The following is an 18,185-nucleotide window of genomic DNA, read 5'->3' as shown; positions in this document are numbered from 1 at the left end:
ACACATCTGACAGTAAGACTTCCTGGTATATAAGAGGTTTGTTGTTATCTAATTAAGCTGAAAATCTTTTAAAATGAACATTTTAAATAATCTTTTATTTAGTCAAATAATCTAGTGATAAAATGCTAATCAGTGAAATTACAAAATATTTATTAAAAGACATCAAAATCAAATTCAGTCGCACTGAATGCTTGCGTCATTGGTTCCTCCCCTCCAACGTTTGTTGCTTTCAGCACTACACCGTCTAACAAAGAAGAAGTGACTCAGACAAACCTTATAATAGAGGAATGATACTGACAATAAAGACATTTACGTCAAGTTGCTGCTAAGACAAAAAATGCTCCCGTTTGTAAATGTCAGGAGAAGATAGAAGTATTTCTGTGGAGCTGTCATCATTCTCTTTAAACCGAAAAATCCATTCATTTCTGCTATTTTACTGTTAGATATTTGTCTCACTCAGCAGGGATCTTGGTGTCTAGGTTACTGCGTGCTACAATACCTGCGCACAGACCTGTTCTTCTTTGACCTTCCTGACATCATTAGTAGAGCGCTGTGTTTGTTGCGATAAAAGCTTAGGTGGATTGTAGTCTTGATTCCACTGAGCTTTCCACTCCTACTTCCTTTGCTCATTCAGTCAGACAAAACAACGCTTTCACTAATAATGCAGCCTCGCAGAGACGACAGAGAGCCTCAACCCTGTTCATCTGATACATGAACAAGATTACACCAGCTAATGAGAATCCAAGTTATTAAATTCATTTTTTTTCAAAAATGAATGCTGATTATTTGTTTCTAATTTGCCGTTTTCATATAGTCAGTCACCAGATCTGTGCACCTTGTGACCCAGATATGAGTTTTTCATTTTCCCTCTCTGACAGATTTGGGAGAAGATGTTCTTTTGTTACACACTGCCACAGGAAAGCCAATTGTCACATAGTTTATTGTCGTCAGCAACGACTGAGAAAGTGAGCAAGGATAAGTGCTCTAACTCGGTGTTCCTCCTCCTGCTGTACTGTATTTAACTGAGTAATGCAGCTTTCGTCACTTAAGTTCTTTGAATAGACAGAAATAAAAATTTCTTGTATTAGTCAGACCACTTACGTTCAAGGACAGCATTTTATACACATTCTGCTTGTAATATAATGACCTTTAGTAATTGATGTAGCCTGGTGATTATCCTGCTTTAGTGCCTGTCTCATGGAGACAAATTGGTGATTGTGGATTTAACATAACAACTTGAAGTGGTGGAGTAATGTGATGTGTTCACAGCCCATAAATTGTGCACATCAGCATGCTAAAAAGACTTGTGATGGTCCCAGAGTTGTGTCTTTTGTTAATAAGACTGTCTGTTGTGGTGCATTTCACTCAAAATGTCTGTTCAGGTTTGTTGTTTTGCCTCAGGAGGATCCAAAGGCTGAAAACATACCTACTTATATGCAGGCCAATGATCTTATGAAGTCCCACTGGCAGAGAGATGTTGTCTTGCTAATGAAGAGATCCTATAAAAACGTTACAGGCTTGTTCATATCATTGTGCCTGTAGGTCTGAACCAGATAGTACCTGGATGTACATTGGGCTGGTTTATTCCTCTTTAGCCCATTTCACACTCCAAACATGGTGTAAAGTCCAGACACTGTGTGTTGATGCTATCTTTCTGCTGACCCGTTCAGAGGGAGACTTGACACCTCTGTAACAACGCTGCCAGTTAAAGGGATATTTTGTCGAATTTCATCCAGCTTTCAATGAAAATTGTGTGGGTAGTATGTGTCGATGAACTGGTAAACTTCTCTCCACTTAACCAGTGCCTAGATATCTCTTCTCCCCCACAGCGAAACTGACCTTCCTTTTTCTCTGTTGTCTTAGATCATGTAGCACCAATTTTAAAGGTATTTGCATCTTTCTACTGCAGAAATGGCCTAGTTTTATGTGAGGTCCTTCTTTATATTAGTGAAATCCTTATTTTAGAAAAAAATGCAGGGGTGAAAGCCACCAATTTAACATGTAAAAGGAAATAACATTTTTTTATGTTTGCCTCTCTACATTTCCTTTTCTGCATCTTCAGATTTAGCCTAATTTATCTCTGTTTGCATAATTAATGTGTGCCGCCTCTCATGTATGTTGTGTGAGTTTTAGAGCTGGCAGTGACATTATGTTTACTCTCTGTATGTGGAACGTGAAGAATGTTGCAGTACGGATACCAGAAGCTGTTCAGATTTCTGTCAAACAGGCTCCAAATCCCTACAAGGTCTGATTAGTGTTTGACCTCCAATTTAGAAATCACTAATCAATAATCTAAACTGCTGACATGTGTCACTTTCATTTGGACAGAGAGGTAGATGGCTGTGATTGATGGGCGAAGTTTGTTTTAGAAATTAGCTTGAAGTGAATTCCTAAACTCAGGAATCTGGACGAGGCTGTTCTCTCACTCGCTAGTAAAAAAACACACACCTGAATTCTACAGGCGCAGCAGAACACAAATGCAACGTGACCGCAACCCTTCGCATTAAAATCACCATCCAAACTGTTAGTCAAAGATAGAAGCCGCCTGCTGTTATTCACACTTCCTCTCAGGACACGGTGTCATCCTGCATCATCTTAAAATGTCGACTTAAAGCAGGAGGATTATCCCTCCCTCAGCAAACTTCACTTAAAGTCTGCAGAATACAGTGTTTCTGTAAATCACAGGTAGTGATCAAGCAAACATTTCAAAGGATTTAAGAAAACAGGATGCAGGCACGCTTAATCGTGCATCACACAATATTGCTGAAGCTCAGAGGTATTGTGCAATTTCTTTGCAGACGAACATGGCAGCCTTTTGCAACACCTTCCCTAAACAGAAATGAAATCAGCCATTGGGTGTCATGTGTTTTTTGTAATATATAAATTAAATGTAAAAAGAAATGTTCATATTTCTAGGTTTGCCTTAGTCCTCAGGTATCTGACTGTCAGTGCATTTCTTCGTTTTTAATTTGTTCTTTCACCAGAACACAACACGACTGCTGCATCATCAGTGTGGACGGGCCCGAGGTGGGTGTGTAGGTGTACGTAGGCATTGACAGTGCAATACTTAGTCAAACACGCACCCCACACACAGAAACACACACACACACACACCTGTAAATTATTTAAAGGACCAGATGGGGACAGAGCAGTCAGCGGGAGAAAGAATCCAGTGGTCATGAAGTCCCAAATGTCATCTTCTTTTTTTTTTATCCAGTAAAATCAATCTACCTAATGCTTTTTATCTCGGAAAAGCAGATCACTGGATTCCACCAACAGTTGTTTGAGTGCATCCATGTGTTCAGCAGTGGCCTTTCACTTCTCTTCCCCTGCCAGTGTGAGCTGGCTCCAGACACTGCCACTGCAAAGGTCAGCGTGTGTGTGTTTGTGTGTGTTTTGCGTGTGTATGTAAAGCAACAACAGTGATCTGTATAATGGGTTTTGTTGTTCCCAAAGCAGATGAAGACTGAGATTAGGGCTTAAAAAGGACAGTGAATTTATTAGGCTTTCATTTCTGTGAAAACCATAATCCCAATGGAAGTAAAAGCTTTATTAGCTCATGAATTTTTTCGCTGCCTGCCTGCCCGTCTGTCTGACATTATTTTCCCCAGGACCTTACAGTAGTGCATTAAAGTAATACTGAACCGGATGTCCTCTTGACAAGTTGCTTTTGCCCGTTGCTGTACGGCATTGCAACAACAATGGCACCATCTGTACCCTGTTAATGAAAGCTCTCTCCATACAGCAAATGTGCTTATGTTTCACTAGCTTTAGCAGCTTTTTGTTTGGTATGATTTGACTTTTTAAGAGCATGCTCTCAGATGATTTTGATTAAGGCTTCTTTTTTAAAATCACGTACCCCGTGCTCTTAAAAAACACAATATTTATAATGGTGTTTATTACTGTGACCAGTTCAGCACCCTTATGCCCACTTCACGCATTGAGTTGAAATCCTTTATGTCATTAAAGTAAATGGCAGGCCAAGCAAGGAAAGTAATTGAGGATGAAGGATCAGGAGTTCACAAGGTTTACAACAAAATACTGACAATGCTGTCATGAGTTTACCAGAAAAGCTCTCTCCTGGGGCCATGTTTGTAACCAAGTGAGAAGACCATGTGTTAGTGGTCTGCTTTTTTCAGTAGCTCATTTTCAGTGATCTGAAAGCATGTAAGGGCCTTTACAGAGAATAGGTAGACCAAAATCCAGTGGAAAAATAATGCATAGAAACAAAACAATGAAAAGTACAGGATACCAAACAGCTTGTTTTGAAGAAAACAAGGCCTAAGCAGCATAACCAGGACCGCCAGCCTCAAGGGCTGTTCATGTCAAACACTTCAGACCAAAATAAGCTAATTCCAATACAATTAATGCAATCGTTGGCTTTAACTTTTTTAGTTTTTAGTTAGTTTACTTTAGTTTTTTAGTTAGTTTAGTTTTTAGTTAGTTAGTTTTTAGTTTAGTTTAGTTTTTTTAAGCGTATTCCTTTTATATTCTATTTATGTTGTTTGCTCTTTATTCTCTTTGTTCTTACTGTATGGCACTGCTACACACCAATTTCTCAGTTTTTGAGATCAATAAAGTATATCTATCTATCTATCTATCTATCTATCTATCTATCTATCTATCTACTCACTGAGGCAAATTAAATACCCTCAGTGCTTTTATGTAAAGTGCTTCATTGTAGTTTGACCATACACTGTAAAAATAATTGGCAAAGCTACCTTTATGTCATCCATTGATTTGTAGACTCCCGTTTTGAAGCATTTGGGCTGCCGCCATCTTGTTTTACAGGCTCAAGCGGCCTTTCAAGGAACTGCAGTGTTTTTGCACTTCCATGTTGTCTACATTTTTCAACCCCAGAGGTTACTGCTTTAGTATGACACAAATTTGCTCTGTTAACAACCCTTGGCAGGTGACAAGGCTGACTTTTGAGGGAACGCAAAGTAAGCGTCCGAAAGAAGTAAGCTAGCATATAAGCTGTGTCTTTCTAGATTTATACAATTTAACATCCGCACATCGCCATATGCATCCTTTCCTTTGATTATCTATAATCCGCATGTTTATTAGAGCTTAAATTGCGTTTCAGGGAGAAATTCTGATTGTAAACTTTAACTTTGTTTGTTTACAAAAAGACACCACAGGGCAACTTAAAGCCCCAGTAGGTAACTTAAATATAACTTTTAAAAATCCAACTCTTCTGTTGGTTGTCTTCTGTAAAAGTGAAAGCTTTTTGACATCAGTCTTCTTTTGTTTACTTGTCTTTGCCTTTTGTGCTGTTTTTGGCTGAGTGAGTGCATGCATGATGGAGTGGAGCTTGGTAAGACCATCTTGATCATGAGACCTCAACATTCTGCTTTTCTCCCTGTCTCAGCCTGGACTTTTGTACCACCCCAGTAAATTTCAATCCACCACAGTCTACCTGGCCAATCAGGGATCTGCTCTGTAGCTGAAAACATAGGCAGCCAATCAGGGACTGCGTTATAGTTGATGACATAGCATGCAGGCCACTGCTTTCAAACCAGTAAAGGTGACAAGCGCTGCAACAAGCGTCAACTTTAGCGTTAGCAGAGTAAACACTGCGATTAGTGAAGTAAAATCACTAATAGAGGTGAAAACAGCAATTAAACAAGGACAAGGGAATGCACTTGCAGAGTTTTTTTGAAAGTAAAGACTTTTTTTTGCCATTTTTTCTGACTGTATTTAGCAAAAGCTTGATTTACTAACTGGCTCTGTTGGTGTTGAAGAAGATGTTTTGCAGTACAAATACAATGTTTATTGTTGTTTGGCCACTGATTGCCCCAATGAAGAGCAGATAAGAGAGGCTGCAAAGCTGGGGGATCACAGCCATCCAGATCCGTGTTCACAATGCTTTGGACAGACAACAAGGATGCTGCCAGCTGGTGTTCAGCAATCCAGAGGCAGTTGATTGCTAAATGAGAAATGGCGAAATAATATTATTCTGGCAATGCTGGAGAAAAACTGAATGTTGAGCTCATGTGATCAGGATGGTCTTACCAGGTTAGAATGATGGTAGATACTCTGGCTCTGATTGGTTGTCTTCATTCAGGCGTGATGGATTCTTGCAAATGAGGATGCATGAATGAATTTCACAGTGACAGTTTTTGGTGTGACTGTGTACTTAAGATAAAACTTAATTAATCCTGAGGGAAATTGCTGTGCAGCAGTTGCAATATGGAGTGGGGATATAAAAAGTGCAAATAGACCTATTATGAAGATGAGGAAACACATCTAAGAACACATTTTTAAAGAAAAAGAGGAGACCAGGATGACTTGACATGCAAAAGATGCTAAGACAAACTAAGATTTAATAAGATAAGAATACAAAGAGAAACAGACACAAACACAGAAGCGATATAGCAACTTTTTCAAGTAGGCTATAAAGGGAAGCGTGAAGCAGTGAGTGCCCAGTAATGACACGTTCACTTCTCATTTTGACTTCCAGCAAGATAAGTATTCCCATCTGTCTCCCCCATAGTCTTCATCTGCATCCATTATTGAGTTCTTGAGGTGTCCTCTGACCCCTCTCCATCCAGCCACTCCGCCTAATTATCCCTCACTCTTAGAACTTTATAGACGAGCATCACAGCCACCTGTTCTCACCTTTTAAATGAGAACTTCCAGTGGATAATTTAAATTTGCCGGATCCCGTCATTGCAAAGCACTACCATTTAAAAAGTGCAACTGGTTTTTCACTTTCAGCAGTGGTGTTCTTTCAGTGGCAAGTCCCCAGACAGTTTGTATAGAACTGAGATTTTGAGTGTACAGCATGCAGGTGTGGTTATTTTTACTACAAACTGCACTTGAACAACGTCCTAGAAATATTCTTGGATGTGAGAACATGGCTCTTGATGTTGAATCTGGTAAAACAGGAAAAGTGTGATAGAAAATTAATGTATTTAAAATGTCTAACAGTTGTAAAATGTACATAGATTTTGCTTCTATAAAAAAATAATAAAATAAAAAAATAAAAATGAACACAGTAAATGGAAAAAGGAGCAGGCTTGTAGCCTTGCTCAATATTGGATGGAACGTGAAGATTTCCAGTCATTTCCAGTCATACAATCTGTAGATTATAAATGTTCTCGCATGCATAATTGTGCATAATACCAGTTTAAGTGTATACTATACATATGTAGTACGCTGTTTGCTTTAATGCTTGAATCAGAAAACAGAAAGAGGTGAAGGGTATTTTTGAACATATTTCACAACAGCTTTCACCTCAACCAGTCAGGCTATGTTATTTACGCATATGGGTGTGTGTATGTGAGTGACAGTGAGAGAGGATAATCACAGTGTCTAGAGAGAAAGTGATGTGTGTCCGCTTTTTTTTTTAGTCTGCAATCATTTAAGTTGAACAGGTAGTCTTATCCTGCTCCTTCATCCCCGTGTTGATGCTCCTCGCCTGAACCACACGGGCAGTGAGAGGCTCTTTGCTGGGAGGCAGATTACTTCACACTGTCAATGACATGATTTTGATCTATTCCATATGACAATGTTTCTTGAGTTGATAGCTAATGCTGCGTTCCAGTTACATCGAAAGTCGGAGTGACATCACACCCGAGCTGATAGCGTTCCAGTAGCACAAGTAGAAATGCCCTGGACATTCACACTGATATCACCACGGATCAGCTTTAGCCATTGCTAGCAATACCAGTTAAAATAACAATGCTCTGTTGTACTCGTACATACCAACAACATGTAACAGTAACAGTAACAACATGTCTAGCGATAGAAGATGAGCAGTACCATGTGTACAGCTGATTTAATGTGATACAAATAATACAGGAGAGCTAAAAATGTTATATGATCAGAGTGTTTATTACTAGTTGGCAGGGTTTCTCCGAGTTTCCAAGTGGGAAGCCCAACCTCGGGGGCTTTTCCGACTTCCTAGTTCAACTGGAATGCACCATAATTACATTTCGGATTTGGGTACAATTTGGTAAAATACCCAGATTTAGAGCTTTCTTATGTAAAACCGTAAGCTAAATGGATACTTTGCTGATTTTTAACTAGCTTTATATCATAACAATGTGGGTAGCATGTGTAAATGAACTGTGGAAAACCTCCCTCCATCTTACCAGCAACTAGATCTCCCTGGTCATCTCTCAGCTTAAATCCAGCTGATTTTTGCTAGCTCAGTGGATTTTGCTTGAAATACATATATTGTATTCCTGCATATTTGGTGTTGCAGCCACCAGTGGACCGAGAGAGGTCCACCCCTCTCTTGTTCGCCCATTTCTCACCTAAAATATCTTTTAAAAAAAAAAGTTATTTTAGTGTACTGTTTGGCTGTAATTGAGAATTTGTGAACAGGAAGTGGATATCATTCTGTGTCCTGTATTGTAAAAAAGGAGGCTGAAAATACTGAGCTCAAACATGAAAACTTAGCAGTCCTGTCATTCATCAGTCATATATAAACCAATATTCAGTTACCGCGTCGCCTATTTCGCACCTTAAATGTTTTCAGAAACATATTTTTGTTTACTGTTTAACTGTGATTTTAGATAGTTTGCAGCCAGCTGGCCGCCATGCTGTTTCTCTTGTTCAAAGCAGACAAGTAGGAGCATTTATTTGCCTGGTATATTCTAGCAGTTGTAGGTTTCCAGCGTCTTGAGCATAGGCGGATGCCACTGTACTTTTCATTGTTCTCTGGTCATGTAACACCATCTTTAAAGTGCATAGATAGCCCACTGTTAAGAAAAGGCCATCTTTCCAGCAGTGAAACTCCTCTTTAAATATAAATGGATTGTATAAAGGACTCAAAAGGATTTGGATTCAGTAAGAAGATTTGTTACTTAATTTGAAAAATGACCAGACATGGAAGTACCATTAGGAAGGACATAAACTTGAGTTATAAGAATTCTGGTTGCAGTTGACCTGCCGAGGGACTGCAGTTGCAAATTAGCTTTAAACTATAATCTGGTACGGTGCTTCAAATGGTAACATTCATGTTTTAAACTGTGCGTGGTCCCTTTTAAATAAATGAATGAATAAACAGTTGGTCACTCAGATGACACTGAGACACTTTCATTCACTTTTTATTGCCATGATGGGTGAAAGTCATGTTAACATAATGTTTCCCACTACAGTTAAGATTTGCTCTGTACAGGTAACTCACCACTGATGTTATTTTAGGTTTAAACATTAAAACTATATTTAACCATTAAGGTTAATAGCTTTGCTCCTCCTCATTGTACTCATGTCACTCATTACTATGTTGGTGCTGGAAGAACTTTGCACCCATTAGCTTTAATTGTCATGGTTTAATTTGGGTTGATGTCCTCCTCCCATGACACAAAATAACCAGTATCAACCAAAGAAAAAAATAGAAACATTGCGGAAATTGGCTAAGAGCTGTTGTGCAATGAGCCATGCAATCAGATTTTTTTGCTCTTTTTTTCAGAAAATGAGAAAATGATTTTACAAACTGTTAAAAGCTCAAGAGTAGCGAAGCAGTTTGAAGTTAGTTCTGCCTAATAGTGCTGTGTAATATGGCTGAAATTAGTAATATTATGTTAAAAAGAACATACTTCTAAATGTTAATCTTTAACTACATTAAATGTCCACACGCCATTGGCATGTCATTGCTCATTCTGACAGACTTTACTTCAAGATATTTGTTTTCCTCTTTTACACCTCAACAGTGAGTCTTCTCTCATTTAACTGTGTTATCACAAGTAGATAATTGTCTGGAACGTATGTGGTGCACAGGGGAAATCTTCCATCAGACAATAGATGCAAGAGCGTACATACAAGTGCACAGTTTCACACAAACACCCTGATATCTGTTACTGTTGCCTGTGAGAAGGGAGGGGGTGTTGATGTGCTCCTGGCATTGCTTTAAGATTTAGTGTTTGTTACATTATCACCTGCCCATCCCTGTTGAGACTCTCAGGACTCTGCTCCTCTAGAGACGCACCGCAGTGTCCCCGTCCCTGTAGTTACAGCTTGTGTGTCTTACAGTAATCCTTTGCTCATATCGCACCTCTCCTCTGTCCTCTGGTCTGCAGGGAGCAGCCGATCTACACCACCAGGGCCCATGTCTTCCAAATCGACCGAGCCACCAAGAGGAACTGGGTCCCTGCCAGCAAGCAGGCCGTCACTGTCTCTTATTTTTACGACAGCACACGCAACAGCTACCGCATCATCAGCGTGGATGGATCCAAGGTATGTGTATGCATACTTTGTGTGTGTACCATATGAGAAAGAGATGAAGGGAAACATGTAACTGCTCTCAGGAGAGAGAGTTTAGCCCGAAGAAGAGCACTCAAATACAGAATCGAACAAAATAAATTGTGAAGCATATCAGTGTAACATCTGCTGATCCCATTGACCAGCATTAACCCAGCATTAGACCATTTAATTTTACTGTGCTCTCCTTTTTCGGATGTGAGGAAAGTCCTCTATGGCTGCCTTGCCAGGATAAAAAAGATTAGCAATATTATAAGGATGTTTTTACATAAATATTCACATAAGGCAAATGCATGCGAAATCACGCGAAATACAACAACTTAACAACTGATTTAATTACATGCTCTAAATCATGAATTTAAACTACAGCAGCAACAAATTGTTGTTTTCACTGTTGATTAATCTTTTTAAGTAATCAAATCATTGTTTCGACAATTAAAATGCTCATCGCAATTTTTCACTATGCAAAGGGATATTGTCAAGCTGTTGTGCTGTCTGACCAACAACTTAGTTAACTGACAAATACATATAACACAGAGAGAAGAAGCACATTTTCATGCCTGAAAAACTGGAAATATAGAAGTACAAGCTCAACATTGTTCCTTTGTTAATGACCAATGAATTATTGATGGTAGAAATTGTTAATTTGAAGTGTATTTATTATTATTTTAATTATTAACTAATTAATTAATCAACTGATCTTTTGAACTCTAATTTGGACACAAATTTATTGGATGCCAATTATATATAATTTTCACCATGAAACAATTAAAGTTGCCAAATGATACTAAATATCGCTCAGCCCAAACTGTAATGTTTATCAGACATGATAACTGTTGTTCCCATGCATGAAAATAAGGGTCAGAACACCACATCCCGAAAAACAGGAATACTTTATACATTTAGAGACATTATATGCATTAAGAAGCACAACTATTGAAAATCGAGATACAAGAGTATCCCATTATCATTTCTATGGGGTCAAATACTGACAGTTGAATGCCTCTTGGTGTGTAAGCGTCAGTATTAGACACATGGGCTGTCAACTACTTCCAAGGTAAATCCATCCACTTCAACACTTGACACTGACAGCACTGAAAGCGCACAAAAGTGTGAGGAGGATGGGAGGTAAAGTGGATGGTTTAAAGCTGGGCTCTTATCTAGGTGGTCTCACATGTCCCATGTAAAACCAAAAGTTAGCGTCATTTAAATGTCAAGTTTTGAAAATTTTGTTCGGTCATTGCACAGTGACATCACTCACATGATGTATTTACGTCACATTAGGTAACAGACATAATTATTTCAACCCAAAATATGATATTTTTGCTATACCCTACAAATAGATTTGTTGCCTAAACCTAACCATGACTGTTTGACATGTTCCAATGTGTTTCAGCTGTGCGTCACATAAATATGCCAAAGGTTGCTGTTTGGGTTGCTATGAGATGGCAAGGGTAGTGAAAAAGCGACAGTATAATAATGTCAAAATTTGTCCACAGCCACACATAATTTTGTATGAACTCACATAGCATGACTTTAAATGTCATTTAGCCTGCTGCTGGGCTGAAATCTGTCTCTATTAAGATAGATATGAGTTTATGCAAGTCTTCCCATTATGTGTTAACACTTCAGTACAGAACAGTAAGATGTAGGTTGGAATCAGAGTCTGAACATCAGCAAACATCCCCTTTATCAAATTACCAACAGCAGCAAAGAGCTGCACACCTGTTGAGTCACAATTAAAGTCAATTATGTGTAATTTACTGTCATCAACAAACGGCTGACGGGTGTCACACTTTAAGAGCTGTAGTGCTTTCAAATATTGGTCCCAGTGGAACAGCTCTTCTTCTTTTCTGTCAAATCCCTCTGCTCTGATTTTGTGTGATTTGTGATTTGATATTTGTCTTTTGAATTTGTTTTGTGTGCGTGTGTGTGTGTGTGTGTGTGTGTGTGTGTGTGTGTGTGTGTGTTGAAGAACAAGGAATCACATGGTTCTAACATGCACTGTGTGTGAAAATTTAAATTTTCCAAAATGATTTTTGATTATTCATCACAAGATATTGAGATCAAATCCTGCATGTGATAATACACCATAGAAGCATGCCTATGTCCCATATTCACACCTTCTTCCTCTGCTAACTGAAAGAGTAGATTATGTGTTTCCATGGCAATCTTGTCTCTGTGTGAACAGGGGGAGAGTTATGACAGCGGTAGTATCCCTCAGCTGACACTGTCAGACAGTCACCTTTCACACAGTCTTAAATCACACAGATTACTTGCAGAATGAATTCAGAGACTTAACGGGTTGACGGTTGTTTGGATATGTTTGTGTCCTCGTAGTTCGTCTCCTGACCATGCACCTTGGTTTGGGTAACGGGGCTGTTGAGTTCAGTGTCAGCATTACTAACCCAACAGCTGAAGGGTTGGTATCAGAGGGATTTGACATAGATATATATGACTATAAGAATTTGCATGGCAAGCAGTTTCTGCCAATACATACCTTCCACATAAACAGCATAGAATATGGGATTAAGTTCTGTTTTGATTTTTAGATTAAGAACATACTTTCCTGAGCAAGTTAATATGTTGAAGCAATTAAAATGCATTATTTCTATATTCCCGCATAGCATTGTTGAGTCAAAACATTTTAGCTTCAAAATAGCTCTCTTCCCACAGCGAGAAACCAGAGAGGCAATACTCTAATCTGTTATGTCATCAAGCAGCACTTATGCAGCTACAGCACTGAAAATACTACTTGCATGTTTTATTTTTAGCAAGTAAATCAGTTTTCTTTGTAAGAAAGAGATCTGAAATCTACTTAAAATTCTCATTAGTTGCGTCTCTATGTTTGTATGTCCTCTATATCCTCAAGGCAGGAGTCCTCCCTCTGCTCTCCCACTCCATCACTCTCCAGTCTTTTGTCTCTCCACTCTCCTGTAACCTTGAGTAACAGAGCAGTATGTGTCATATAATGTCTGCAGGCAGCAGCTTATATGTGAGCTATACAGATTAACATTTATTCAATAAAAAATTATGTCAGTTTCAATAGAGATGACTCCTACTGATTTCAATTTTATGCTCATTTCCAGTTAATTTAAGTAAGTAAAAATGGTGTCAGTATGAGCAAAGTAACCATAAGCGAGGAAATGTTGAGTCATATCACATAAATGTTAAATATAGTTTGTATTATGTACACTAGCTGCAAGGGAGACAGGTCTGTCTAGAGGAATAGTCTGTGCCGCTGTATACACTAACTATGACAGACTGTCAGCTTATATTCGTCCATCCGTGATGGCCGGGATACTCGCTGATGATGATATGGCAAGTAGAGGAGCATATCAGCACTTTTGACTCTTGCTCATCCTGAATTGCGCTTCTCATACAGCATTGTACCACGGTGACAGCACAGTGAAGGGTTTTCTTGCTGTACTTTAGTGGGATTACTATTTGAGCTATTAAAAAAAAAAACTTTCAGCTCCCCCCTTTTTTGAATATTTTCCATACTTTTTTTGCATGATATTTTTCTCTTACATCCTACTCTCCCTTTAACTTCCTGTTTTTTCTTTATTTCTTACTACTTCACTCACAGTCAGTGTCCAAAATTAACATTTTGGCTCATGTGCAGAGGCCTGGTGAGCTAAAAGACATGTTTCTGCCAAGAAAAAGACTTCAAATCCCTCAAAGTGAGATTAAGTGTGTTTGCTGCTGATAGGTTTGCCTAATGTCAGTTTTTAACTAGGTTAATATATACACAAATATTATAATCTACAGCCAAGTCCCCCTTTGTTATTATCACCTTAATCCCCTATAAAATTGTGGATGTACCCCCAAGTGCTCCATGAAGTTTCTTTTCTCATGTGTCAGAGTTTCATTTCCACCAAGAAAAAGCTTTATTTCCACTGTTGATAAAAGGGCAGCCCAGTCACCAAAAGAAAATGTTGGCATTTAACATTTCTGCAAATGACAAATATGTTACATTTGTATCATTTTATATATCATATCAATGTTTGTAAAGTGATCTATTATATAATCTGACTTTGTCATTGGGGGGTGGAGGTGATGGTGGATGGTGTGTCACTTTGGCGAGACCAGCCAGCAACAAAACCAATATAGTGAGTCATTGCTGTGTTCTCAGCAGTTTTTTTGCCCTGAGACATGGGTGTTTTGTAGCGAACCATCTTTTTTAAGCCCAAAAAGTGATAAAAAGACATTGATGCTTTTGTTGCCGTGATTGTGGCATGAAAAGTGCTGGGATTTTGGGGTATTTAGGGCCAATGCATGATCTTTTCCCATCCATAACCTAGTGGTTTATGTGCCTTAACCTAACAGTGCCTTTGCCACAGCATTTTTAAAACTGAAAGTTTCAGTGTATCCGCTATAACATGCAAATGTAACATAAACATGTTTTGCTGAAACTTTCAATGCCAACATTTTTTTCTGGTGATTTGGTTGGTAAGGGACATGTCAGCCCAACACTTTCAAATTGGAGTTTGGAGAATCACTGAAATAAAACTAGATTGAGTACTTTGCATATTCTCATCACGATGGCTGAGTTAAAAGTAAAGGGTTGATACAGGTTCCTCAACAGTTATCCATTAGGATTACAGAGCTCTCACACCAAAGCAGCTATGAGCTAATGTGAATCTCTGTCTGTAAGTCTGTAAGTTCAGTATTTTAACAGCGTTGCACATCACTGAATATTTTGTCAAACTGGAACAAGAAATTAAATAAAAACTTTAATTGTAGTTCTGCAAAGATATGTTTCAAAGTCTCAATGGATCTATGTAGGGAATGGTGTTAGGAGTGACCATAAACCAATGCGTTGTGGAGCCATGGGGATTAAAATTGGTTGATCCAACATCTTTAATACCTTCATTATTCACATTATCTTTGCATGTTCACTTGTGCAGCCCGGAGAAGCATGTTCCAGCTCTTAGTTCTATACATATTAAGGACAGTTATATATGTAAGATTTAATAATTAACACATCATTTCTAACTTTAAAATTAGGTTTCCACTGTTCTGATTATGGGAAGCATGAGGCTCACCACAGCTGTAAGTCATTAGATCTTTAAAAGTTTATGTCAAAATACAGAAAACAGCCTTCACTTTAAGATTTTATTTAGGTGTTGCACCCATGACTAAGTTAACCCCCCTCCTCCCTCCGGAAACCAAACCTGCGTCATTGGCACCAGGGAACAACATGTTTTTGCAGTCCTTAATATACGGTGAGATAAAATGCATCAGGTCATTGGCAGAAAATATTTAACATTTCACTTCATCTACATCACACCTCTGCTTGATGAGCAATCACTATTTTCCATTTTGCTGCCTGCTTTGACGAGAGGACATGGCGACCATCATCTCGTCTTTCTTTGGCCGTGTTTCAGTTATAAAACCACTGCCAGTTCCGCCTGTTCATCATCATCATCATGACCATCCTTGCTGCCCATTTGTCACCATTAATTTGATATATATCATCTAAAAAGTAGGGTACATTCAGCTGAACCTCACCTAAGTCTGCAATTGTTGACAAATTAATGATTTAAATAATGAGCTATTTAAATTTTATGAGCAGCAATTACAGTAATATTGAACAATTAATTTTCAAGTATAAGTATTCTTTGTTATTTGTTTATTTATTTATTTGTTCGTTTATCTATGTGTTTATTTATTTATTTTAGCCCGAACCCTTCTTATGATATGTGGAATGGAGTCACAAGTTAGCCAAGGGTTTTGGCTCTCAAGATAACAAGACATTTAGGTTTCATCATCTGAAAAAAGCAACCATTCTGTGTAGAGGAGGGTGTCCTTTTTTTCCAGCTATGACAAAATCTCCTGACATTTAGTGCTTGTCAAGTGATCACAGCTCTTTCCTCTCCCATGTTCTACATCTCCTATATAACTTACTGACTCTGCAGATTCTGTGCGCTCTGCAGACACATAATCGGTCGAGGAAGATTTCTCCTATAACCTCCTGGCTGTCTCTGAGATTCTCACTGACCCTCAGGCCATTGGCCAGCCCAGCTTCGCTCTGCTCCTCCTGTGCCACTTGATCTGCAGCCCGGCTCACCACCGGCACAGCTGCCAGCGTCACTCCGCTCTCCCTCCCTCTGTGTCACCCTCCCACTCGCAATCGCTTGCTCATCAGTCGTACACTCATACATGCCACTGTACAGTCACAGGGCCCACAGATATGGGGGCAACCAGGTAGTTCTGTATGGTAGCATATATAGATCATTCATTTGGTTTCCACATCATTTGTATATAAGGCTGTCAAAAGTTTAATCTTAATCTATTTAAAAAGGGACAGTGTAAATCAATAAATACACATGGTATAAAAAGCCCCAATCAGCCATGAGGCTATTTTTCGTCTGTAGTTCCTTGGCCAAGTTGTTACTCAAGGCTTCCTAAAAGACAATAAAGCAAAAATTACAAAGAGCACACAGTTTAAAAGACGTTTTAAACTCATTGAGAGAAAAACAACAACAAGGTATTAATACTACTATATGTTTTGGTACCAAGTGCTTAAAATAATATAATTCCTGTTAATTATACATTTGATAGGATCAAAAGCACCAAAGCTGTAAAAAAAAACCCCCAAATCTACCGTCATATTTTCAACCCAAGGCTGCACATGTGAAACAACGGGGAACAAAATCAAAGGAGGCCTCATTTCATTTGTAACTGCTGTAACTGCCGCACAAAAACAGGCTTTAAATGTACTTAAATTTACTCCATATCACACATTTATAATATATCCACTTTAACATACAAATTTAAACTAGCAGTGTTAGTTGTGCTTTTGATAGTGAGCCATAGCTATTCCATAAGCACTTTTCAGTAAATTAAATCTCTTTTCAAATTCCGCTCATTATTTTATTAGCGCTGTCTCTCCTTCACATTCCCCGCCCCCGCAGTACAGTGGAGTAGACCGGGCTGTATGCAGCTGACACTCGTGGTCAGCTGGTGAAATGCCGGGTTCATTGTGGGTGGCAGAATTCAAGAAAGTCTGGTTGGCCTTTCTCCGATATTAACCTTGAATTTACTGAGTCCTTCTTGCCTCACCACATTAACTAGGCCAACTGATGAAATGATCATCACTGGTTGTAGAAATCTAAGATAACATAATAGCATGAGAGAAATGCAGAATAGAGTGTTAGTAGTTTTCAATAATATCTTTTAAAATTGTATATATCGCTAAGTATGATTTTGTGCTGTCAGGCGCACTGGAGACACCGTGGTAGCTGCCACACACTTTGCCTTCTCTAGTCACCACACACGGCACATCTTCACCCCCTGCACACGGACAGTGTAAATTAGTAAAGTCCAGAAATAAAGCTAGTGATAGCGCTCACACATTAATTACACTTCATATCCTCATTATAGGTTCCTAGTCATAATACAGGCCAAGTTTATCAAGACAAAATTGAAATTATTTTCACCTTCAATTTTCAAATAACATCACGGGGTGGTGGATACCGATGATTGCTGCAGTGGTTTTAGCGAGGTGTGAGGTAATCAGTCTGATTTCTCAAAACATCAAAATTTTGCAGTGACATGGCATGATATATGCATTAACATTCTTGGAGTGCTTTGCATTGGCCACATTAATGCCCCAAATGGCTTGTTTTTTTTGACCAACAGTCCAGAACCCAAAGAAATTAAGTTCACAATCTTAAAATAGAAAGAAATGCAGCAAATTCCAATCATTAAGAAGCAGGAACTAGGGGGATGTTTCGTATTTTTGCTTACAAAAATGACTAAAAACAAACAGTTACAATAGTTTGTAGTTAATTAATTGAGTTAATTTGTTCATTAGTCAAAACTGTTTTGTTTAAAACACAAACTTCATTATTAAGTGTGTTAGCTTTTCATTACAGGCCCTTTTCATCCAACATTGGTTGTGATTTTTTAGTAAGTTTCAGGCGTTCAGAGCAGGATACGGTTGCAGGTTTTAGGTCTGTGCGTGT

General features: G+C 38.6%; 1 protein-coding gene across 1 annotated transcript in view; it reads left to right on the top strand.

The window, feature by feature from the left end:
* Positions 1-18,185, top strand: part of homer2 (homer scaffold protein 2) — a 45,089-nt gene that overhangs the window by 7,204 nt on the left and 19,700 nt on the right. Inside the window, exon 2 of the mRNA XM_042492357.1 lies at positions 10,032-10,188. Within this exon, the coding sequence (XP_042348291.1) occupies positions 10,032-10,188 (157 nt within the window). The remainder of the gene's footprint in view (positions 1-10,031; positions 10,189-18,185) is intronic.

This window comes from Plectropomus leopardus, chromosome 1, assembly GCF_008729295.1.
Source record: "Plectropomus leopardus isolate mb chromosome 1, YSFRI_Pleo_2.0, whole genome shotgun sequence".
NCBI classification, from domain to species: domain Eukaryota; kingdom Metazoa; phylum Chordata; class Actinopteri; order Perciformes; family Serranidae; genus Plectropomus; species Plectropomus leopardus.
Note: the sequence above shows the minus strand (reverse complement) of the source record. Positions and strands in the feature narration are given on the sequence as shown.